Source organism: Coccinella septempunctata, chromosome 1 (assembly GCF_907165205.1).
Source record: "Coccinella septempunctata chromosome 1, icCocSept1.1, whole genome shotgun sequence".
NCBI classification, from domain to species: domain Eukaryota; kingdom Metazoa; phylum Arthropoda; class Insecta; order Coleoptera; family Coccinellidae; genus Coccinella; species Coccinella septempunctata.
In genome coordinates, this window is record NC_058189.1 from 50,928,022 (window position 1) to 50,952,899 (window position 24,878).

Genomic DNA, 24,878 nt, shown 5'->3' on the forward strand with positions numbered 1-24,878 from the left:
CTCAAGCCATCTTACTGTGCGGAATTGGCTCAATCGTGAATAGCCAGCTTAATTCTCGTATTTTGTGATGCTACACCAATGCCAAATTCACACAAAATTCTAAGCATGGTCAAAGTAGAAAGTTATAAATCATTACATACTACTCAACAATATAACAAGGGAATGAGAAAACCGTTATTTTTAAAATATATTGGAACCTTCTGGAAGTTTTAGCTGAACCTGTATGATATTCATTTGAGATTGAAATAATCTCTTTATTCTCCATTGGTTTGATGAATGTCTTTCAAGTTGAAACATTTTTCTTTTCGATTAATGATTATTGAATTTATATCTTCAATAACAAAAAAATAATATAAAGTGTATACTTATAAATATGAATGGGAATATCATTCAGCTATGTGATGCAATATTTGTACATTTAAAGTAGAAAGTTTCACTAGAGATCACTGGGAAAGAATAATAATGGGAAGCTTTGTTAACAAAATTCGATCACTAGCATTATTTGAACTGTTAAATCAAATCTTATGAGATTTAGTATTTGTATTCTTTAATTTTTGAACAATTGTAAGTCTAGTTTAATAGTTAGTTCCCCAGACTCAGCCTGACGCAGTAAAAGTTTCTTTATTATTGGCCCAGTGGAATTTTCAGTTTCTCTCAAAATATCTGTGATTCTCAACTCACAGCGACCCAAAGAAACTGAAAACGAAACAATGTTATAAAACATATAATATACGATATTTTAAACATTATGTATGATTCTTCAACCTATATCTCCAGAAAATTTTTTAGTAAATGACGATTCGCGGCATGCACATTGGCTTAAATGATAAATTCTATTTCTGTCACCTGATCATACAGATTAAGTTAAAAGTAAGTCACAAAATTCATATCTTCAGTATTTACTTGTTTGTAGAAAAATGCTCTAACAGGTCAATTTGTATTTTAAATTACGCAACTTTTCATGTATAGTTGGGGATGCATGCACCCTCGATGGGAGGAGGAGGGTGGTTGAGTTTTGTAAACGGCAATACTACCTTTTTGTGCCAGAAATGGATAGGCATTGTTACTGATAATGATTTGGTCATTGTTTTTTTTTTATTAACCTCTTTTTATTATAGGATTAAATGGTTGAACTTAATATATTCGAATTTTTACTCTTTTTTGTGTATTTTGAGGTCAGTGACATACTCTTTTACTCAATGACCAAATCATCCTCAGCGAGAAAAGGTCTGTTCATTTCTGGCACAAAAAGTAAGAATTGCCAACTGAGAAAACTCAAGTATCCTCCTCCTCCCTTAGAGGTTAAGGGTAGTAAGTACCCCCGCTTCTGGTGGAGGGTGCAAGACTAATTACTCCATTACACATAGAAATTTGCGTAATTTGAAATAAAAATTGATTTGTTCGAGGATTGTTCAATTAAATAGAAGATATGAATCTTGTATTTTATTTTTAACTCACCCTGAACATAATAAGGCCAGAGACAAACTGTCTCTGAAGGCATTTCTTGTATGTATTAATTTGAGATCAATAATACAACAATCATACATTCATACATACAAGCATTCAGAAGGTTTTCAACAATGATTCAAGCAGACCTCAACTTCATTCTAAAGAGTAAAAGCCCTTACCATCTGGAGTGAATGCACTAAGCTCGAAAACTTCGAAAGTGACAACTTCGTCATGAATATTTTTCAGATGAAACTGCATTGGATTGTTCCAAATCAGGGACGAAATGTGAGGGTTTCCATTTGCGGAGTTGCTAGCGGATTCTTTGGCGATATCCGTTTTCAGTTCTTGATCACCAAGAGTTACTTTGCAAAAAATGTTGTCCACGTGATTTTTTCCTGCCAACAAACATTCCTAAGAATAATACCCACACGCAATGTTAACTAAATTCTCCTCTTGCAATCTTGGGAGGTATGTACTCACAAAATCTTTTGGCAAAAAGTATTTGCTGTTGCTATATTTTCTCAGATGAATATTCACTCTTCAAAATTGGTTGCCTACCTTTTCTTTTCAGTGATTTATTCTTGTTATACCTCCAAAAATTCGACATGAGTTCAGTGGCTTCTAATACGGTTACAGATAGAACTACACCACTTCCTTTAACTAAAATAATTAGAAAGTTAATGCTTACCCATCGAAACAAAATTTTGTCCCTTCTGCACAACGATAAGAAGACGTCCACAAGCTGGTCCTATATGGACTTCTGATCACATACAAAAGCAAAACATAAGTTTACAGAACACTAGGATAACATTGAATGATATGAAGGAGAATTTAAACAAGCGCCTAGAAACTTCGCTAGAAGCTGGCGCTTGTTGGTAAGAGCATAAAATTCATTGTTGACAAAATCTATAGTGCCCAAAGGTAGCCTTACACACTTCCTTCCAAGCTATATAACGTGACCTTTCGAAATTACAACAATACAGACAAATACATATGAATAAATTAACCTTTCTACAACAAAAAAAATTGGATATTCCCTGAGATTCCAATAACTAGCACTTCAAAGTATCATCAGTGTTTGATTGGGTGCTGATGAGCAGTCCATCAAAATGTACAAATATTCAAAATCAACTCTTGATAGGGTCATAACCAGATTTTCTTGAATTTAGAATGTTTGGATGATTTGTAATGCATAATTTTGAAAATGCCAATATATTGAATTATTAGAAGAAAAACAGAAAATACTTTTCTACATTTTGTGAATATTATTTCATTTTTTTATTGTAAATTATGTTAGAAAGCGAACAATGAATATATAGGTCAAGTCATAAAGCAGACAGTAGACCACAATGGAATAAGGGTTCAAGCATTTTGCTACAACCCCAACCATTTTGCCAAATGTAGGAAAGAAGAAGTACTTACTTTTCTTCGATTTGGTATTATTGAGATCGAAAATTTTCGAATATAGCAGCTTTGCTGCGTCTATACTTTTAATCCATAAACTACATTCATTTACCGTGGGTGCTAGTAGCAAGAAGGACAATTTGGTAGATTCATCTATAACATTGAGCACTCTATTTGAGTCTGTATTTTTGTCTAGAGTATCTGCACTGTTTACACTCACCGACAGGTTTTGAATCAAAACAGGCTGAAAACCAAACAAAATGTCGATCATTTAGGCTGTAAAAGTTCAGCACAGGGGGTTGATCGGGGTTAGTGCCTAATGGTGTCATTATTATTCCCCTCTATGCTATTGAAACGTTTTAAAATACTTTTTTAATACCTTTATAACTTCGGAGGTATGCCAATGGCAAGTTTTTGAAAAGCCACCCTGTATATCCAATCTATGAATGAGTGATAATGATCATCTAACTAGGCGATTTTATTCATTTATTATTTCAATAAAGATATTACTCACCTGTCTATAAAGCTTATAACTATTATTTGAGCCCTTAGGGAAGGAGAACTGTGCATTAGATGCTTTGTTAGGCTGTACTAATAAAAACATGTCATTGAACAGAAAGGCTATTAACTCTTTCCCACTCTTCAACTAAAAAAAGTTTTAGATAACTTTGAATGTAATGAACCCAAACATTAGGTTTGCATTTATATTTTGTTGTTGTTACCTTGCTGAGAACACCAAAGTGTAATAATTTTCGAGGACCTAACTTGTTTGTGTTACTGTTGAACACCAAATTCAAATCGTTCTGTACATTTTTTTGTAACCAATCCATTCGGTCTAAATTTTCCTTAACCCTTATATTCTCATTAATGCAATTCAAAAATTCTTCTGCCACTTGTAAAGCTTCTTTTAGATGTTTGTGATCTGAAAATATGTTATGATTGATGATTGATTGTGCGAATTAAATTCATTACTCTAATCAAAAATGTTATATACCTTTATGGATTTCATCGGTATTTTCCAAAATTTTTCCTATGATTAATGGATACTTCGTGATTCTTTGCATTGGTTTTATTAAAAAAGACGACAATGGCATTCCTTTGACGGATGGATCTAATTGTGCTTTTTTTAGGAAATATTTGAAGGTGGTTGAATTTTCTAATAATTTTTGGAGTAATTCTGCACCGTCTAATTCATTCGTACAGAATGATATGTATGGAGTAAATTCAGGTAGCTGTAAAAACATTCCATCAATAGAACAAAAATCAGTTGATTTGAAATCAAAAGAGTTCAGTGAAATGATCATAATGTATTGCAAGACTCCCTGAAATACAATAGAATAGAATGATGATTTTCATACTTACATGATAGAGAATAATGTCACCAATAGCATCGGTACCTTGATCCAACCTTCTTGATAGGTCTCTCAAAAAGTCTTGATTACATCTGAGGATTTCTTCCCAGTTCAAAAATATTCGACTTATATCTTTGTTCGATATAATCTTATTTTTCTTCAGTGGCTGCTCAAAAACTTTACATACTATTTTTAAATCCTTAACATAGGCTCTTTCTGTATCAACCAACTCCCTAATACACTCCTGCCTCTGGTTTGCACTATGAAATGGAGCTGCATTTTTCATGAAAAATCATATTGCATACTAATCAGTGTTCCCACAAAAACCATGATGCAAGTTTGAAAAACTGCACAATAACATTCAAATTTTGATGTGCTAACTGTTCTTATGTAAAGAAAATCCAGCCATAATTGAATTGTTACTATAATGTTCCTCAAACTCATGATAAATATAAGACTATTACAAAGAACTCAAAGTGTACTTTTCACTATTGTAGTCAAAACAATGCTTATCCATTATCGATATATAAAGTAACCATATCTATCTATCCCTTGGAGCATTGACATTCATAAATCACGTGTGATTTATGAGCCATTATTCACTGGTCTATCAAACAAACACAGACAGAGGCTCTGAACATAGAGATATTGCCCTAGATCAATATTGAAATGTCAGAAGTTGCCGTACCAGGTATTGAGATATTATTGAAAATCAGATGAGATATTTCATTAATAATCTTTTCATAACCGTTGATAAAGTACAATATTCTACTGGCATATTATAGATATGATTCACTTGGAGGATGCACCAAATTTGATTTCGTTTCGTTTGGTAAACTACCTCCCCGTGAATGATAGCCAAGAGCCATCACATAATATGCTCGTTGAATAATATATCATTTAAATGATTATGTTGAAATCCTACAAAATTCATTTCAAATTCGGATCTCTTTTGGGAATAAAAATTGGTTTTTGAAACAAGTGTATCGCGAATTTTCCATACTATTTTCAGAAAGAAAGAACCAGATTTTACTGCCAAGTCAATTTAATTATGAACAGATACATACGAGTATTCCCTTTGAAAGTGATAATACAGTTTGAATTTTTAAATTTTAAATTTGTAACAGATCTTCAAATTACATTTCTGAGGCATAAATAAAAAAAAAGGGATGTTTCGTAGGGTGGATTCATAAATTGTCAGGTATAATGTAAAATGAAATAATCTTACCATAAACACCCACCCTACCAAACACTGAAAGGTAAAAAATTACAACAACAATTAATATAATAACACTTGAAACAACAATATTAATAAAGTGTCAGTTGTTTCAAGTTAATACCTCACAATTAAAATTTAATGAGCAAATAACAATATAACATACTAATAGAATGGAATCAATTTTAAAACATTTATAAATACTTTTTTAAGCAAGGTCTCATGAAGACATGTTTGAGTCAATAATTATGTAAATCAGTAATGATAATAAAATGTCTTTATAGATTAAATAATAATGAGATTATTGATAAAAATATAAAAATGGAAATAATAAAAGATTTCATCTTATAAATAAATGACTTATTGAAGTGGTTTGAAATTTTTTACTTTAATCATTTCATTATACTATGTTTCTAAATAATTTCTCCTAATCTCCTAAAACTATTATAATATTCGAAGGGAGACTCCATCAAGAACAATTAATTATGAAATCGCAACTCAAACACATTCAAATAAACCTATGATATTTCGATTTTCAATAGTATGCTTCTTTCTAAATGTCCAATAGTTCAAGTTAACTAGATTTCGCTAAACAATCCTAACTATTCAGCATCACAAGGTAGGATGGGTGCATGGTGCTGTTCCTAGAAATAAGAAATTAAGTTGGTTTTTATTCATATTTTTTGACTTTTTCACGTATATCAATTCTTGAGTTAATACGATCAATTGTAAACTTGATTTTTCGTTTTTTTTTTCAATATGTTGTGTGAAATTCATTGAGCTGGTTTTTGATAGTAGATAACACAACACGATAGCTGATTTACAAACGCACGAAATCTAATACGCATCACAACAAGGCGTAAGTCATGCAATTACTTACATTGTTGCTGGAGTGGTGCCACATAATTACTAGGAAACAAGCCAGATACACCATTCAATTCTCCTTTCCACCAAGCCTCTTCTTCCCTGGCCGTCACACTAATTATGTCATCTTTATTGAAAGAAAGTTCGTCTGGATTGCCGGCTGAATATGGGTACAAAGCTATCACTTTATCTGGAAAAACAGAGAATATGATACTTATATATCCTGGAAATTTGCGCATCAATATGCCAACATGAACCTTAGGAACATGTATCTCAGTTGGAATAGAATGTGACCTTTTATCGACTTCAATGAACAGAACCATTGTTATATCAAAATTTCCAAAATTGAGAAAATTTCGATAGCTAGGGCCCAAATATTGTATTGTGCAACAGGATATGGAGAATGATTTGCTTGCCATTCAAAGGCGTTTTCAGGTTCTTTCATATACACTGCTCAAAAATAAAATTAAAGAACGATTTTGTATATGTACAGGGTGGGCAAAATTGGTGATACTTGAACTACAACTTTTTCAACCCAAAGAGATAGAGGAAAATGCATGGCATATTACGGTCGTCTTTTTCGAGAAACTAATAATGCCATCAACTGCATTACTCTATCTTCTTTTGTTTTCGAGTCAAAATTAAAATTTCAACTTTGGTCATCATCTCCATTTCTGTTTAAGCTAGGATGTTGAAATGAAAACATTATACAGACACTTTTTTGATAGCAGTCCAGTGGCGTACAATGATTTTTTCCAACAGGTATATTTGCTGAGGTATAACATAAAGATGTATTTTTTCTTATAAAAACAGTAGTTTAAAATGACTTAGAAAGATTGAGGGTGATGTATAATATATTTCTGAAACGGTAAAAAAATGGCGATTCTTTCTAAGTCATTTTAAACTGCTGTTTTCATAAGAAAAAGCACAACTTTATGTTATAGCTCAGCAAATAAACCTGTAGGAAAGAATCATAGTACGCCACTGTCTATATTGTGTCTTCATTTCAACATCCTAGCACAAACAGAAACGGAGATAATGACCAAAGTTGAAATCGCCCAAATTTGTATTTTGTCCTAAAACTCAAAAACAAAAGAAGATAGAGGAATGCAGTTGATGGCATTATTAGTTTCTCGAAAAACGACAACATGAATGGTACATTCATTTTTCTCTATCTCGTTGGGTTAAAAAGTTGTAGTTCAGGTATCACCAATTTTGTCCAGCTTTTAAAAAATTGCACAGAAATCTAGTGTTCCCATTTAAAAAAAAAAACATAACTTTGGGTCATAGCTTCGTAATTAAAAATCCTGCTAAAAAAGCCAAGCACACCAATGGATTCTACTTAAAAAAGTGCCTGTATAATGTCTTAATTTCATACCTCATCATCAGTATTAGCGGAGATATAAATTTATTTCGAAATCGCCATTTTTCCAATATTCGCTTATAACTCGAAAACAAAAGAAGGTGGCAAAAATGACTACTACTCTTGTTAGTTTCTCAGAAAAAGAGAACGAGAATGGGGTATCAGATTTAACCACTGGTTTAAAAGCTGTAGTGCTAAAACATCGAAATTTGCTCACCCTCTACAGCAATACGAAATATTCGATTAAGAAACTAAAACAAAAATTAAATTTACACTAAAGGCAACTGACCTGAATGAAACATGACTGTACAGTGTTCATAGTAAAATGAAAGGCCACATTTTGTTCAACACTACGAATGAATTCCAATTCCTAAGATTGACCCGTCCAATAAGTTTATATCGAGATTTCTTTACCTAAAACAATTTCTTGTTGCATCCTTGTTGTTGAAACCGGAGTGGTCCTACCACTGGCTCTTCCACTACTGTTCAGGATTTTGACATAACTGGCAGGGAACCAGCCCACTTGCCTTTTCCTGCCCTTTGCCTGTAATTCACCTTCCCACCATCCGGAATCAGTCTTTTTTCGAATCATGATTAGTTGACCCCTTTGTAGAGAGAGCTGTTCTTGACTGGTTGCTTGGTAAGGGGCAATTACTGAAGCAATTTCTGGTTTTTTGGTTCTAACAACCTGGGAAACGTGATAATTCTTGAATGATAGACATTAGAATATAATTAAATCCCAAAATGTTCCAGCATATTGAGGAGGGCCGAATGTAAGGAATATAAGAATGACTTTAAATATTTCATTTTGTGCACGTGTATTTACAACAATTAACGGAAACTGAACAGAGGATGGATCATGTGATAATTAAAATTTTTCATTATACTTTTTGAGTAGAGAATTTTTCGAGCAATTTTAAAATGCGTTGTGTATTTAACTTGCAAATACTCAGGGTTACTAATTGAATTGTTCAAGAATTTTCAGTTTCAGCTGAGAAAGAACATATTTTTATAACACCTTTTTATATTGAACAGAACACAACATAAGCCATACCATTATCCATCAATAAATTCACACCCAGCATAAATTAGAATAACAAATCACCCTTTGTACGTTAATAAAAGATTAGTAACAAAAACAAGTATAGTACAGAAATATTTTAAGGAAATATAATTTGATTAGTCGACAATTTCAATTTCGTGTAAAAAACAGTTTAAAATTTCAATACTGAGCCATCAAATGAATAATTCACCCCTCTTATAAGCTGAGAACATGTCTACAAAAAAAAAAATGACACACACACCTGTGCATTAGACGAGATGGAAGAATCGAAAGGTATTTCGTTATGCTTAGCTTCGTTGATTTGGGATACCTCATTGTCAACCTGGGAAGTTTCAGTCGTGGCGCTCACAGCTGAAGGGCTAAGGTCTTGAACAGCTGTAGAGGTGGAGTTCTAATGGAAAATATAAATTTTTTCAAATGGACTGTAGGAAGATCCGTGCATCATGCATAATTCCACTGATCATAGGAGAAGGAAGGGAAATCAGTCTTATGATGTGTTCAGAAATTAACGAAAATTTGAACATAATGGAAACTTCATGCAAGGTAGGCATTACATATTGATGAAAAAAAAATATATAAATTGAGTATAGAGATTGAAACAGCTTAGGCTCTTACATATGGAATTTCTCGATTTCTATAGGAACTATGTATTTCATTTTGAAAAAAACATTGAATTGAACATTAGGATTGAATAACACATTATCAATTTCTCCATTTCCAAAGGTTGTCCCGAAATTAATGCAACAAAATTTGATCACAGACTATCGGGACAAAATTAGGAGACCCCTATTTTTGATTTTTACCCACAGGTCCCCCTGTTTCGGAGATATAGCCCCCGAATTTCACCCAGAAAAAGTGTCTAAAGGGGGTCTATCGCCAAAATAGGTACCACTATGAGATTTCGCATATCATAAAATTCCTATGTACCAAATTCAGTGATTTTCGTATGAACAGATTCCAAGATAAAAAATAAAGTTTATTTTTAAGGGCGAAATTCAGGGGGTTGTAACTCAGAAAGTGGGAGCCTGCTGACAAAAATATAAGAACAGATAGTGTTGCACGATAGTATATTCAGCAAAAAGTTATCAATCAGCCTTTCAAATAACCGTCCTTGTAACCTAGATGCTTTGAAGAAAATAGAGGAGATCTTCAACTGGGACTAGAAGAAAAATTTTAGGAACTGTTGCATCTAATAGTTAGGGAGCTGGGTGCTAAAATTTCAATATGATTCGATTGATCGATTTCCAAGAACTCACAAAAAAGATCTTTCTGAAAAATTAAAAAAATCGCCAACATCGTTTCTCATCATAATCATTAAGGAGGGTGCAACATAACTCACCCCCTTATAATCTAATTAATACAAATGAATTTTTACTGCCGTCTGTTCTGAAACACTTATTTTGGCTTCGATGTACATTTTAAAACTCAAAATTTCTATAGATTTAATGTTCCTGGACGATTTCTTTTATCACAAAACTGCCAGTAAAAGTGTTTATACTAGGTTCTCTTGTTTGCATAAAAAGTGTAGCACTTTTCTACACTCGATTTTAGTATTGGTTTGCTGATTGAATTTACACTGGTGTAAATCAAATCGAGTGTAGAAAAGTGCTACACTTTTTATGCAAACAAAAGGACCTCATGTCAATGACAGAGATGAGACTGAGTTGCCCGTTTCTAGAAAAGTGTGAACAATGTATAATGTGTTCAAACCTCTCCTTTTCCAAACATTTTTGAACGATAAATATATCATATAGTACATATATTCCCTAATACACATGGAAAAGTATGACTATGAAAAGGGAATACAGTCCCTGGCCATATTATTAGACGCATTGATTCGATGCAAAATCTCAATATTGAATTATTAAATTGAATGTATATGTTACATATACTTCATCTGTAAATGGTTTTCACATATATCATATTCAATAAAAAATATTGATTTATTGATGATTAAACATGAAATTCTAATATTTTGCTGAGCCACCCTATGTAGCTATGAGAGCTTCATACTATCAATGCAGAATTGTTCAGTTTGCTGCATTCAAGGATAATGATTTCATATGTGGATTTTCGAAATAACGTCCGAACCTGCAGAATGCAAGACGTCCACTGGAAGACATAGTACTGATTCATACTTAAGTACTAATACTACAACATCAAAAATAAATGCCAAATAGAACAATTTAATGAGAGTCGTAAATAAAACTGACATTCTGTGGAAATGAAATTCAAATATTCTGCTTTTTCCTCGGGCAATACTAGTAAATATAAGAAAAATCCTCAGTGCGTCTAATAAACTGGCCAGGGACTGTATGCTTTGAAAGGTTTTTCTTCATTTCAATTCAAACCATTTTTTTTTTCAAGCTCAAGACAGATATTTTGGTAAAATGTCATCGTTCCAGTTCCTAGGAATAATAAAGAATAACAAAGGGCTACTTTGGGACCATCTACAGGAAGTCTTGTATTGATGAATCAAAATTATATCAAATAGACACTGTTCCTCATATTTTAAACATTATTGATCACCAAGATATTGATTTAGAAAATTCACCAAGGGCAGTGAAGAGGAGAGGGAACACTACAACTTAAATCTCAAAGATTTGCTCTGAATTGTAGATAAAGTTGTTCAATGATAATAATAATTTGAAGGTAGAAGTTTTTGCATACTCTTTTGGGAAATGCAATTGAACAACAAATTCAACTTGAATTTGTTGAAAAGCGGCAGCAGGAGAAAGAACTTGGGGTATAGTGAAATTTTCAATTCCAAAAAAAAAAAGATTATGGTAAAATTTTGATTTTTTTTTATTCGCTCGTATAAACTGACTTCTCGAGATTTTTCCAAAATCCTAAAACATTGGGGAGGGGTCTTCTGATTGAACACAGGTGACAAAACAAATCACAACTAACAGTATTCAATATCAATAACACAGCTTAACTAGAAAAAAAAAAAAGAAATGTTAGTGAAGCGTAACACCGGGAATTTCATGAATATCAAATACTCACGTTGACCTTCTGCACATAATTACTGGGAAATATCCCAACATTATCTTTTAACTTCCCCGTCCACCATTCTCCTTCCTGCTTTATCACAGCTATCACATCACCTGCATTGAAGGTTAAGTCTCCAGGTTCTTGAGATTGGTAGGGGTAGTTAGCTACATAATAATCTATGATGGTTTCTGGTTGAACTGATGGCGAAATGATCTCAGAGTTAGTTGGTTCGACAACTGTTTCAGTTGTCTCCGATATTTCAGCTATTCCCCTGAAAGTACATTTCATTTTTAACCTACAAGAATATCACAGAATAGACGGATTATTGGTCTTCAGTAAATCTTTCTGCTAATACGGAATTTCATTCAACTGAGCTTATGAATTTAACTTACTCAAGGGGAGCGTTGTCTGATAGACCAGTAAAAGTATTTGCAGATTCCTGAGAAGTTGCTCCAGAAATGCCCACACCATCTACAGGCTCAACATAAGATTCAGGGAACCAACCAGTCTGTCCCCTGATCTCCCCGGCCAACCAACCAGGTTCCGCATTTTGTATCTTCGGCACGTTTATAATGTCTCCTGGTTGGAATGATATTTCATCCTGATTTCTGGCAACAAATTCATACAACGCTCTATATTTCACAAAATCAACACTTGCGATCTGTTCAGCTTCTACGGCAGAATCTGTCGATTGCCAATTGTCTGTAGGCCAATCATTTACCTAGAATATAAATATAGATATGATTTATACAGATTTAATATTAATGTTCAATGATAATGATGAAGTAATTCCCGTTTTTCTTGTTTTTTTTTTACCTTGTATCAACATTGTTCGAATCTGTGTTCTGTAAACAATGATAAAATTTTCAAACCGCGTTTATTTCATAGGATTTCTTTGAACTAAACTGGTTTAAGAATTTAATTATTGTTGAGTGAAACGGTCATCAGTGTTGGATGATTGAGGATATTGTAACTTATCAAGGTGCCTTTTATGTTATCCTCACTATACAGGGTGGGCCACGGTCGATGGTATGTACAGGGTGTCCGAGTTAAAGTGTCCCTATACCTTATTGTGGAAACTAAAGGAGCTAGAAGAAAAAGTTAAATACAAGACTTGTCTGTAATCCGTTGAACTTTTATTTTTTATAACTCACCTTAATGCAGGATGTTCAATAGATTACAGACAAGTTTTGTATTAGAACTTTTTCTTCTAGTTAGTTTCCACAATAAGGTATAGGGACACTTTAACTCGGACACCCTGTACTTGAGTATGTACGAACAGGACATACTGAATTCAACTGCATTCCTCTATCTTCTTTTGTTTTTCAGTTTTAGGTCAAAATTGGAATTTGGGCGATTTCAATTTTGGTCATTATCTCCGTTTCTGTTTGTGCTAGGATGTTGAAATGACAACATTATGGAGGCACTTTTTTTATAGAAATCCAGTGGCGTACTATGATTTTTTCCAACAGATTTATTTGCTGAGCTATCTATAACATAAAGTGGTGTGTTTTCTGATGAAAACAGTAGTTTAAAATGACTTAGAAAGAATCTCCATTTTTTTCCCCGTTTCAGAAATATATCATACATCGCCCTCAGTCTTTCTATGTCATTTTAAACTACTGTTTCCATAAGAAAAAACACATCTTTATGTTATAGCTCAGCAAATGTACCTTTTAGAAAAAATCATAGTACGCCATTGGATTGCTATCAAAAAAGTGTCTGTATAATGTTTTCATTTCAAATCTTAGGACAAACAGAAATGTAGATAATGACCAAAGTTTAAATTTTAATTTTGGCCTGTAACTCGAAAACAAAAGAAGATAGAGGAATGCAGTTGATGGCATTATTAGTTTCGAGAAAAATGAGATGCATTTTCCCCTATCTCGTTGGGTTGAAAAAGTTGTAGTTCAGGTATCACCAAGTTTGCCCACCCTGTACATACAAGGAACATATTCTCTATAGATCAGCGCAGTTTGGAACCACTCTACAACTTTTTGATTATACCTTCCTGTTGGATGGGCTATCAAATGCTCTATTTTATCTAAAATACTGAAAGAACATATTTCTGATTGTCTGAATTTTGTGAAAAAATTATAATCGTCGTAGACTTCGAGATAATTCGGTCTATGACGGATCACTTTAGGTCGTCGCGGTTCCTCTTCATTACTGCTATATGCGTTAAGGCCCATTTACAGGGGGATATTTTCTCGGTTTGATTATGAAACCGGCCGTTAAACAATTCTTGGTAACTCCAATCTTTATTATTATATCTTTGATTGAAGTATACTTCAAACAGCGATTATGATTTCTGTGATTTCACTTCAGGTTTACCCGGGACTTCAGGTATTGGTTAAGTTTATTGATAGTTAACCACTTTTTGCGTGATTGCAAACCGCCTAACCTGTAAAATTTCCTCAACCAAAGGTTAACCTTAGATTGTGAAACCGCTGTGTCTCCCCGGCGCGAAAGAAACCAAACGAAAGTCGAATAGTCAGACAGTGCTAAGGTAACAATCTAAACCCTGAAGTCAGATCGGAAAAGTTGGAAATTGTCCATGAAAATGCAAACAAATCCACGTCAGTTTGACAAAAGTGAGGTTAGAGTAGATCACACTCAGGAGTGGCTAGTATTGATGCAACTAATAAAAAACAAAGAGTTTTCAATGAATTTCGTGAACGTCCAACGTTTTCCTCATACCATCGACCTTGGCCCACCCTGTATGCTTTCAAAATAAAAAACGTTTCGACTGAAACTTTCAAAAGTACTAACCTGTGCATTAGTGTCATTCCACGCAGAATCATCCTTCCATGAAGAACTGTAATCCACAGATTTCGTGGCTTTCTTCATATCGAGAACAACGTCCCTCTTTTGTTCATAGGTCTGGTAGAGAGTCTCACATTCACTGACTAATTTCTGCAGATCACTTTTCAAGTTGTTCAGAACACTATTATTATTCTCGATGTCCGACATTTTGCCCTTAATTTGTTCTTGCATGTCAGCTACCTTTTCCCTCAAATTTTTTATATTGATTTCCCTACTCTCGAAAGCGACCTTATCCGATTCTCCATTCAACTGATTCTGTTTATTTCTTGCTTCCAGCTTGATCTTTTCTTGGGAAAGCGCTAGAAGTTTTGCATTCTGTTCTTTCAGTTTATTCTTCAATTGCGACATTTCCTGCATTTGGGTATCTCTTGTGGTTCTCATTCCATCAATTGTGGATTTCACATTGGAAACGCCTAATCGGGTATCGCATATTTTTTGTGACAAATCTTTCACTTGTTCGTTGAGTGTACTAAGTTCTATTGTAAGGCTTTGGTTTTTAGCTTTCAGTTTCAACACGTTCTCTTGTTCGCGTTGTCGTTGTTGTTGGAGCTCCTGCAGTCGTTGTTTTTCCCACTCCAGCTGTCTCTGTCTTTCCATTTCTCTAGATGTGGGATATTAGTCAAGTTTCAATTTATGTTAGCACTATTTTTTTTTCTATTATTCAAAACAGCTTAAAAGTTATTCCGAAAAATTTCCGGATAAAATGGCAAAATTTTGTTGAGGAGAATGAGGTAAAGATTCTAAATACTCACTTTCTAGCTGCTTCTCTCTGCTCTGCTTGTCTTTTTCGTTCTTCCTCCTTGATCCTCTCTTGTTCTTGCTGTTCTCTCATCTGTTTTTCCAATTCTTCTAGTCTTTTTCTTTCTGCTTCTTGTCTAGCCTTTTCTCTTCGTTCTATTTCCTCTCTTTCTTTTCGTTCTCTCTCCTCTGCTTCTTTTCTCTGTTGATCTAAAAGCTGCTTTCTCCTTCTCTCCAACTCAGCTTGACCTTTCTCAAAGTTTTCTTTCCTCTTGTCCTCAAATGATGCTGTGGAAACAATTATTTCAAGTCAGAAAAATATATACTTATTTCTTTTAATTGAAAAATCTCATAGGGATGTTTGCTATTTGAGTAGTAACTCTAGTTATAAAACCTAACACCAGGTATCAACATCACCTATCTGAGCATCTTCTAAAATGAAGAAATTGACTAATAAAATGTTGAGTTTCTCAACTAAAGAGAATTTCGAAATTTTAAAAATTATAATTGATGTAATGTAGGTTACTTAATTTTCTAAAGAATTGAACAAAAACATACTTTGAAGAAGAGTTGAAGCAGGATCTAATTCCTGAGGAGCACTCCCTTGGCTTGAAATAGAAGCAGTCCTCGAGAGTGCCCTAGTTGTTTTTCTGAAAGAGGGAGGTATCAAATCGAGTGGCAATTTCACCGGAATTGGATGTCCAGCAGAAGCTTGTTCACATAAATGCATGGCCAAAACAAATTCTTCACAACTAAGACGGCCATCGGCATCCATATCAGATAATGACCTGAGAAACAAAAAATTTATTTGGTATTCTGGGTTGTATCTAAGAAAGATTGAAAGGAGAGAAGCACTCACCAAATCTGTGCTAAAATATTTTGTGGGAGTTTACTTTGAATCATTATATTTCTAGCTTGAACTCCAGACAGAAATCCACTCCTTGTACGATCTGTAGTGTTGAACAGTTGGGTATATTTTAATCTTGTTTGGTGTGGAACAGTCCATTCTGCTTGGCTAAAAATCAGACATAATTTTCCATTTTTGTTAAAATACAACAGAGAATTTTTGTGAATGTGCATGACAAATAGGGACATTCTAAATGTTTTGCAAGAAAATTCCTCTTTTTACTGTGTTTTTCAATAACAGGGTTCTACGTTCTATTTAAAAATTTTGCTACATGTACGAGATAAAATAACTGTATTGTTGCTTAAACTATGTAGAAATATTAACTACTAGCTGACACGACAAACCTAGTTTTGCCACTTAAATTATTTCTAGGGTAGATAATAATAACTAACTCATCGTGATTGCTCGATTGGTCGTAAGAAAAAGGAATGCCTTTTTTTCTGTTCTGTACAATTTTTTTTGGGAATGCTGGTACAGGTCAATTTAATTTTAAACACATCATGTGAAATAGGGAATACTCCTTCTGACGAAAATGATGTATTTTTCATGAAATATCTTTGAAACGTCACCTTTTGAAATAACCATTTCAACCGTTTCCCAAAAAAAAATATTTCAAGCACTTAGAAATGAAAAATAAAAATGGGTATTTGAAGTTTGAAGCGTTTTGTGAGAATTGTTCAAGCTGGCAACATCGATTGAAATATGCCTTGATAATAAAGGACAACAAATGCATTATCTTGATGAGATAGACAAAGATGGCTGTCTATGAAGTCTGCGACGAACGAGGAAAGTCGTGAAATTTTATGGGATTTTTATGGCCGGTTGCAGTTGAAGCTCGCCAGTAAGTGCGCGCCTGTAGATCAACAGCTTTTATTTTATAAACAAGCTGATCGGACATTGTTCTTTTCATTGTCTTGTATGCGCTGTTGCCAAATCTTAAACTCCGCACAAAGCGATTTAAATTTTAAAACCCCACATTTGAAGGATGATTTTGAATAGTTTCCGCGGTGAATTTGAAAAAATCTTGAATTAAACTCATACTTATTCAGTTTAAACTTGCATATGCAGTGATAACCCAAATTGAGGAGAATTCCCCATTGAAAAGTTGGTAATGCATCCTTTACATGAGAAGGAGAGTAGATGTTTTTTTCAAAGGTAACCGGAACTTTTTTTTTTATTTATTTATTAGAAATTACAACCATAATTCAACAATTTGTTGTTTCTATAGTTTACTTATAAATAAATTTTCGAAATTATTCATTGTAGATTCAAATGAATTTCTGATATGGCTGGGCATACCGTTTTTGTGCCAGAAATGGATAACTCTTTGTTGATGGGGATGATTTGGTAATTGCTTTTTCATCAACTTTTCTTCTTTTTTAGGGTTGCAGTGGTTCAAATGACTGAATGAGAATTTTTACTTTACCCACATATTTTGAAATCAATGACATACACGGATTGGTTGATGTATATGAAACATGTAGGGTAGTAATTGATATGTATTCTATAATCTTGTCTTGTTTAATGAATTACTGTGGACTGGAGAATTTGGGAAAAAGAGAACTAAAACTCCTATTGAAATCGCGGACGTTTCGAACCATTATTGGTTCTTCTTGAGAGCTATAAATACAATGATGACATAGGGTGTGTTCATAAACTTACTTTATGAGTATGGTCATGCTCAGAGAGCATACTCTGAGGAACTAAAAGTACGTTTGTGAACGCTTCGGGTAATCAGAGCTTACTCAGAGCTTGCTCTGAGTAAGTTTGTGAACGCAACCATAACATTCAGAATGCAGAAGCAAGATATCAAACATTGAATGTTGAATATATGAGAAATGTACATATATTAATTTATTCACATACTGAAAACACAAATTGCAGGCAGAAGAATAGAAAAAACACCAGTCAAAGGCAGATGTCTGTTTGTATTTTGGATTTTCAATGTGTAAATAAAGTCATACATCCAACATAGACTGTTTCTTGAATTTCTTCTGTATTCTAAGTGTGTGATTTTTTTTCAGATAATTCGTCAATTACTATTTTACGCTAATGGCATATCAATCACTCCTAAAGTGTATGTAAGTCAGTAACCACAAAATAAATGAAAAAAAGCGAAAATTCGGATTCAACAAGTTCAACAATATCATCCCTGTAATAAAAAAACCTCCAACAACTAAATCGTCCTCAGCAACACTAGGTCTATCCATTTCTGACTCAAAAAATTAGGGTTGCCATTTGAAAGTCGATAACAAACTCCTGATTTGCATATTAAAAGCTGTGTTGTTTAGATAAAAAATTGACTTGCTCTATAAAAAAATTAAATAGGGAAGATATGATTTTTGTGCGTTACTTTTTATTCACTTTGAAAAGAAATTGTAGCTTTTCTGTCAGATAAAGTCTTGAATATTCAATCTATGAATAAGTTATTTATATGAAGAAAAAAATCTTCAGACTTACGGAGATTCAATAGGCGCAGCCTTATCTAAGCTGGTCACACTCGCCCTTGGAGTACTGGATGCAATCGGAGCTGGTGGTATACTTGGGGGCATCATGTTTGGCAATGTGTCGCCAACTGCTGGCACAGGAGCTGCACTCATGCCTTTCAATCCTCCAGAAAGTAAACCGTCTCCAGCATTTGTAAGCGGCACTGCTCCTGGGGCCATGGCCCCAGGAATGAGAGGCTGGGGGGGTATTGGAGGTACAGTGCCAATGTAGGGTTGGTTCATATTCATTGAAGAGGGTAGGGAGGCCATTGTAGGTTGTATAGTAGCAATAGATGGCTGCACTGTTCCAACAGCTGGTTGAGTGGCAGACTGCATAGTTGGCATAACTGGTTGTCTTGGAGCTACAGCAGCAGGAAGAGATGGCTGCACCATAGGAATGGAGGGCTGCACCAAAGGAACAGAGGTCTGCATCAAAGGTACAGAGGGCATTGGAGTAACAATACCAGTTGGTACAATACCTATAATGAAATTTGAGAAATTGAATAAATAATGAATACTGATTGATTATTTGTGTACCAGTACAGTATTATTATTATTTTTAATTTATTAATTTAGTCCTCAAACAATATCCCAAACAGTATGAGAACCCAAAATCAAATTTTTTGTGTTTAACTAACCTGAGGAAGGATGGAAATTCCCAATTAGAGGTTGCTGCATCAGACCATTGTCAGAAGTGGTGGTAGTTGAAGGATTGGATGTTGTTAAATTTGGTAGTAAGTTAGGTACTGGCTGGGACATAGTGTGAAGTGGTTGTGTGGTCACTGGTGGAATTTTGGGAGGATCAGGTCGAGGTGGTGCGTTAATCAAAGCTGCATTTGGTAGAGGAGGGATAGCTGGAGTAGAAACAGCTTTAAGAGAAGCAAGAAGTGTAGGTGGGAGCATTTTAGGAACATCATAACCACGTAATTTTAGGTTGATCAATTTGCAAGCTATGGAGAATTCATCAATATTCATTTTTCCATCTGAATCTGTGTCTGCTAATGCCCTGAAAGCAAATCAAAATTGATTTTTCAGAACAATAATTCACACAATCGAATCAAGTAAATATAGTAAGGAATCAGATGGCATTATTTCATTTTCATAGTGTTACATTGAATTTGGCATTGTGGTTACATCAAATTTTCTTGCAGATTTATACAAAATACAAAATCTATTTGTACAGATAATAATCTCAGCAAACTTTCAATTTGAAAGTAATGATTTTTCAAAAATTTCCTCCAAATACATGCAATATACTAATACAGTAGACTCTCGATATAATGAACTAATTAGTGCACGCTCAGTTCACTATTTTGATTTGTTCACTAAAACGAAGTTTAAATGCAACGATATAGTTTACTGGAATACACAAGAGTTTATTGTACTAATGTGACACATACAAATAATTTTGATAATTCAAGGTTTTTTCTCAAAAAATGAGGTGATTTTTGTTTGCTTCTGTGATTTCTCTAGACCCATCTGAACCATTGTATTCTTCAAATTATTTAGGACAAGTATTGTAAAATAGTCAATACGATTTTGATTACAGTCCGTCCACTGTATCACCTCATTCAATGATTTTAATGCATTAGTTGTCGTAATGGCTTGTGAATCATTGCCTGAATTTTCTGATATCATTATCCTCATCACTTTCAATAAGAATTTCGGCTTCCTTCAAATCTTGGACGTAATCTCTGTTCGAAAACTGGACAACGATTTGATACCGCGTAATCAAGACGAAATGACGAATATATGTGAATGAAAGAAAAGGTTTAAACCGTTTTCTTGTTATGACTTGTCGAATTCTTCAGTTCACTATTTAGAGGCTTCAGTTGTTCACTGTATGGAGTACCAATGTAAATATTTAATTGTTCACTATTTGGAGTAGTTCATTAAAAGCATTGCTCACTATTTCGAGAGCCTACTGTATTCTCATAAAATGGAATATTTTCACTTTTGGTCCTTCAAACCTACATTTTTATTGATAAAATGATATTTTCATATATGGAATGTATAATTTTAATTGGTACTCAAATGAGTTACTACACAAGAATAGTAAAAAGATTAACACATGTCATATCTCCAATCATTTAAATGTAGTTCTACTAAATTTTTGTGGATTGAATTGCCTACCAGATTTGACCCAATATAAGGGGGGGCAGCTGTGATTGAAGGAAAAATCCTTTTGCTTGTTCGCCAGTTATGATTCCATTGACCGGTTTCAGAGAGCGAAATTGTTCTTCGTACCTCAATCTTTCCCTTTGTAATATTACCCAAGGGTCCGATGAGGGAGTACCAGCAGCAGACATCATGATGGAGAGTTTTACTTATTCAGCTGAAAAAATAAGGGAGCTAAGAATATTGAATTTTTAAAATTATCAAAGATCAATGCATTGTACTATAATGAAAATGATGTACACAAGGTAAATGTAAAGATGCATTTATTTTACCTGCAGATTGGCCCAATTGTTCAATAGTTCTAATAATCACAACATTATCATGATTTCAACAATTTACAAACATCTCCACCTTCAATTTTGTTCTTTCAATTTGACAACTACTCCCACTAACGTTAAGTCAAAATAATCAATAACAAGAAATGTCAAGGACCTTTTTCCATACCACAGACAGAGGCAGAGTTTTCTTTTAGACAGTAATCTCTGATTTCATGGTCTTCTCTGAAATTTCTAAGGTTTCCTTGCAGTGGCGTACATAATTAACTCAAGGGTAATTTTTTAGACCTTAAAAAACCGTGGTTGTTCAGTGAAAAAATTCAACAAAAATCATCTTGCATCAATGTAAGTAAACTGAATTGGAGGAAGTTTCAAGTCAAGATGAACTTCACCTATGAACAAAAATTTTACATGAATAAACAATTAACAGGACAACTGGCGCGTATTTTTGGATGTTCATCTTAATACATCCTCAGGATTTCTTAATTAATACCCGTTAAGGGTCTTCAGATATGTTCAATTTATGAACTTTCAAGCTTTTCCTGTAAAAAAGCTTCAATTTCGTGGAAAACCATGAATTTTTATATTGCCTACAATGTTTACCTACATCATAACATTACCCTAATCAAAAGATTATAGAGTTAACTCTTTAATCTTTGATTACCCCCACCCCCATGATATTTCTACCCACGAACTGTAACACTATGCCATGTTGCCAAGTTTCAATATCGGTTGGCAAGTAGATATAGCTATATACAATTGCTATAACTTCTTGTCGGTTGGTCAGTGAATTTCTTTCGAACTGTTGGAATGGGAAAAGCCCATCTTTGTTTACTTTTCCAATATATAAATGAATTATTAAGTAGAGTAGTTGAAGTTATATTCCTGAATGTCTCGATAGTAAAAAATTTTAGCTATAGGAAACTATGACAAGACATTCATTCTGTCCTTACGAATTGAAAGCGTTCTTAAAAATGATCATATTTAAAAAAAGAACACATTATTGATTTGCTTGCCAGTGCTGAAATTGGACCATAGTTTAAGAACATCATATAGTATAGAATCAATATGCAAAATATTTCGAAGACCTTTAAGGGGCCGGTAAACTGAATATTATATTTATAATGTTTGCTCGCGTTTGGAATTAAAATAATAACATATTGGAAAAGCAATCCAGCAAAGACCACGAGGAGGTTTGGGCCACCTTTGCCAGGAAAGGATTATTGGGAATAGAAGGAAAAGAAAGGCAGTTAGGATAGTTTGGGAATAGGTGAAAATAAAGTAAATAAAAAACTTAGCAGAACTTCTTTGAAAATATAGTGAAATAAGATTATTTTTCTAAAAAAAAATGAGAAAACAGAAATTGATTCTATAAAGAAGCAGGATGAAACAGGAAGAATCAGAAACAGAATTATTTCCATAAAGAATTAAAAATAGAACCTGAACTCAACACGCGAATACAATAAAGTTCGTGAAAATTGACGGCTCAATCCCCACCAGAAGTTGAAGCGTTCGTAGGATACACGTACGCTACATATTTGAAAAATTCATGGAATCTTTCTTTTCTATTGAATGACTTCTGAAGTTTAAATTCTGCTAAATAAAAAAGGAAATGTTCTGACCTCCTACCGTATCTCGGGATGTGATCCCGGATTTCACTCCAAAAAAGCTCCACATTCTGGGTGTGAGCCCCTGTTTCAGGGTCAACGAAATTATAGGAATGGTTAATCGAGAGGTGCTGGTAGCCTTCGTGACTTAAGCAGTCATAGGCTCTCCAGCAATCAGAGATGATGGTCGTACCAGGTAAAACCCAATCTCTGATCAGCTCCAATAAAGTGTCCCGACTCCGATCTGCGACCGGAATCATGAATACTTTATTGGAGCCCCTCTCGATCCCCCCATATATCCATTGCCCGTCAATTATCCGACCTCTATTGTATTTTCTTTTACCATATTTGGCTTCGACGATTTTAACAATTTTGCCTGGTCCCCCTAGACGCTCATTATTTTGGGTATAATACACCAAACAAATCTCGCGACAGAACATGGTCCAGTCTACTACTGTCGAAGATGACCAATCCATCTCTGCTTCTAAATCTTCCTGCCTCGTGTCTATAAGCCAATATGAAACAAACCTACATATTTCCTCAACCGATTTCGGAGAACCAGAAAAAAATGAATTATTTTTCACGTATTTGACAAAACGGCATTTTTGTCTTTTCCGTCTATTCGGAACCGCGATTGTATTATTACACATAAATTTTGAATATGAGGGATAATATGCGCAAGGTGTGTTGCATTTTGGACAATTCATCTCATTCACCAAATCTATCACACCATGCTCTCTCAAAAAATCTTTCATACGGTCATCTCTCAACATACAAATAAATTCTGTATGAGAGAGAAGACATCCCGTGCACGCCATTTCAATGAAAATAAAAGAAGGAAAAACTTAAATTATAAGGGTAGTAGGGTTAGGGTAGGCACTTACCTTATGTACATATGCAGTAGGAGTTAGGTCGAAATAAAAGAAGTCGGAGGGAATCAAGCTGGCGTTTATATAGCAATCACAACGCCTTGCCAAGTGCTTCACCAAAAGGGGCGCGAAATAAAGAAACCCTATTTTAACCAAGAAGATATAGCAATTTTTGTCAATAGACTTTAATGATGCTGTGATCATCGTTCCGACGAAGTGATGAATTATAAATTGCGCCTCCTTTGCTACATCTTCTTGATTTAACCGTCATTATCTGGAACAATATTTGAACTAATTTACTTTGATTCAACTATACATATATAATATTGGCAACGTGGCATAGTGTGAAACCATTGATTTTTGACAGTTCGTTTCGGCCTTCGGGCTCCATAGGCGTACTATTTCGGGGCCCGTGGCACAGATTACAGTAAACTGTAATCTGTGGCCCGTGGGTGGAAATTCGAAATTTCATTTTTCATTCAGGATTCATTTGGATATAAACAATATACAGGGTGAGTATTTGACTCGTGCAAATATTTTATCATTAGATTCTTTAGGTCAAAAGAAACACTCTTTCCTATACCGTTTTTTCCGATGCGGCCTTTTGATAAAAAGAGTTTCCATAATGAGCTCTGCCACGCCTGGAAAAACAAACTTACCTTCAGAATAACTAGCTAAGTCTATAACAGTACACATTTGTGGATCTTTTAAACAGAGTTGTATTCAGCCAAATTACCCAATTTTTCAAATCTAAATCTCACAGATACTCTTCAATTTTTCAACATCAAATTAGTCGAAAACGGCGGAATATGAAGAATACTTTTATTTTACAAAACGTTCAAATATTAATTAGATAGCATACAATTTAGTTTCAAGAGTTGGGTTCTTTGAATTTTTGGTATTTTTATGGTACGTAAAGGTCATAATGAGAAAACTGGAAGGCGTAGGTGATATCTTATATTCGAAAAAAATTCAACGAATAAATGAAAAACTATGTTCCGAAATTCATTTCATTCGAAAACCGTTTGTGAGATAAAAATAACATTTTTTGTATGGTTTTTCAACAGCCTGTATCTTTTAGACCGAGCTCATTCGGAAAAAATGGTAAAGGAAAAAAGTGTTTCTTTTGACCTCAATAATCAAGTGTTGAAATATTTGTATGAGTCAAACACTCACCCTGTATAACATCATCGTATCGATTAAATAAGAATTTTTTTGCAGGATATTTCCAATGAGTATTGACATTGCGTAGGTATTAAACTCAAAATACTCGATGGTATTGATTAA

The 24,878-nt window shown here is 34.0% G+C and overlaps 1 protein-coding gene across 3 annotated transcripts; it reads right to left on the bottom strand.

Moving 5' to 3' along the window:
- LOC123309426 (intersectin-1) lies at window positions 1-21,268 on the bottom strand. 3 transcript variants are annotated; one of them, XM_044892550.1, is made up of 21 exons: window positions 21,113-21,268; window positions 20,796-20,997; window positions 19,301-19,668; window positions 18,637-19,141; window positions 16,129-16,284; window positions 15,828-16,057; window positions 15,284-15,557; window positions 14,478-15,132; window positions 12,098-12,426; window positions 11,718-11,976; window positions 8,953-9,102; window positions 8,063-8,336; window positions 6,302-6,475; window positions 4,216-4,478; window positions 3,848-4,085; window positions 3,576-3,775; window positions 3,368-3,499; window positions 2,872-3,097; window positions 2,008-2,109; window positions 1,629-1,844; window positions 1-696 (listed from the first exon to the last, which is right to left on the bottom strand). In XM_044892550.1, exons 2-21 carry the CDS (start codon window positions 20,972-20,974, stop codon window positions 548-550), a joined length of 5,079 nt encoding a protein of 1,692 aa, XP_044748485.1. In that variant the 5' UTR covers window positions 20,975-20,997; window positions 21,113-21,268; the 3' UTR covers window positions 1-547. The 3 variants fall into 3 exon arrangements, with proteins under 3 accessions (XP_044748485.1, XP_044748493.1, XP_044748501.1); XM_044892558.1 differs by lacking the exon at window positions 2,008-2,109 and adding an exon at window positions 2,138-2,209; XM_044892566.1 differs by lacking the exon at window positions 8,953-9,102.
- Between the last annotated feature and the right edge of the window lie 3,610 nt (window positions 21,269-24,878).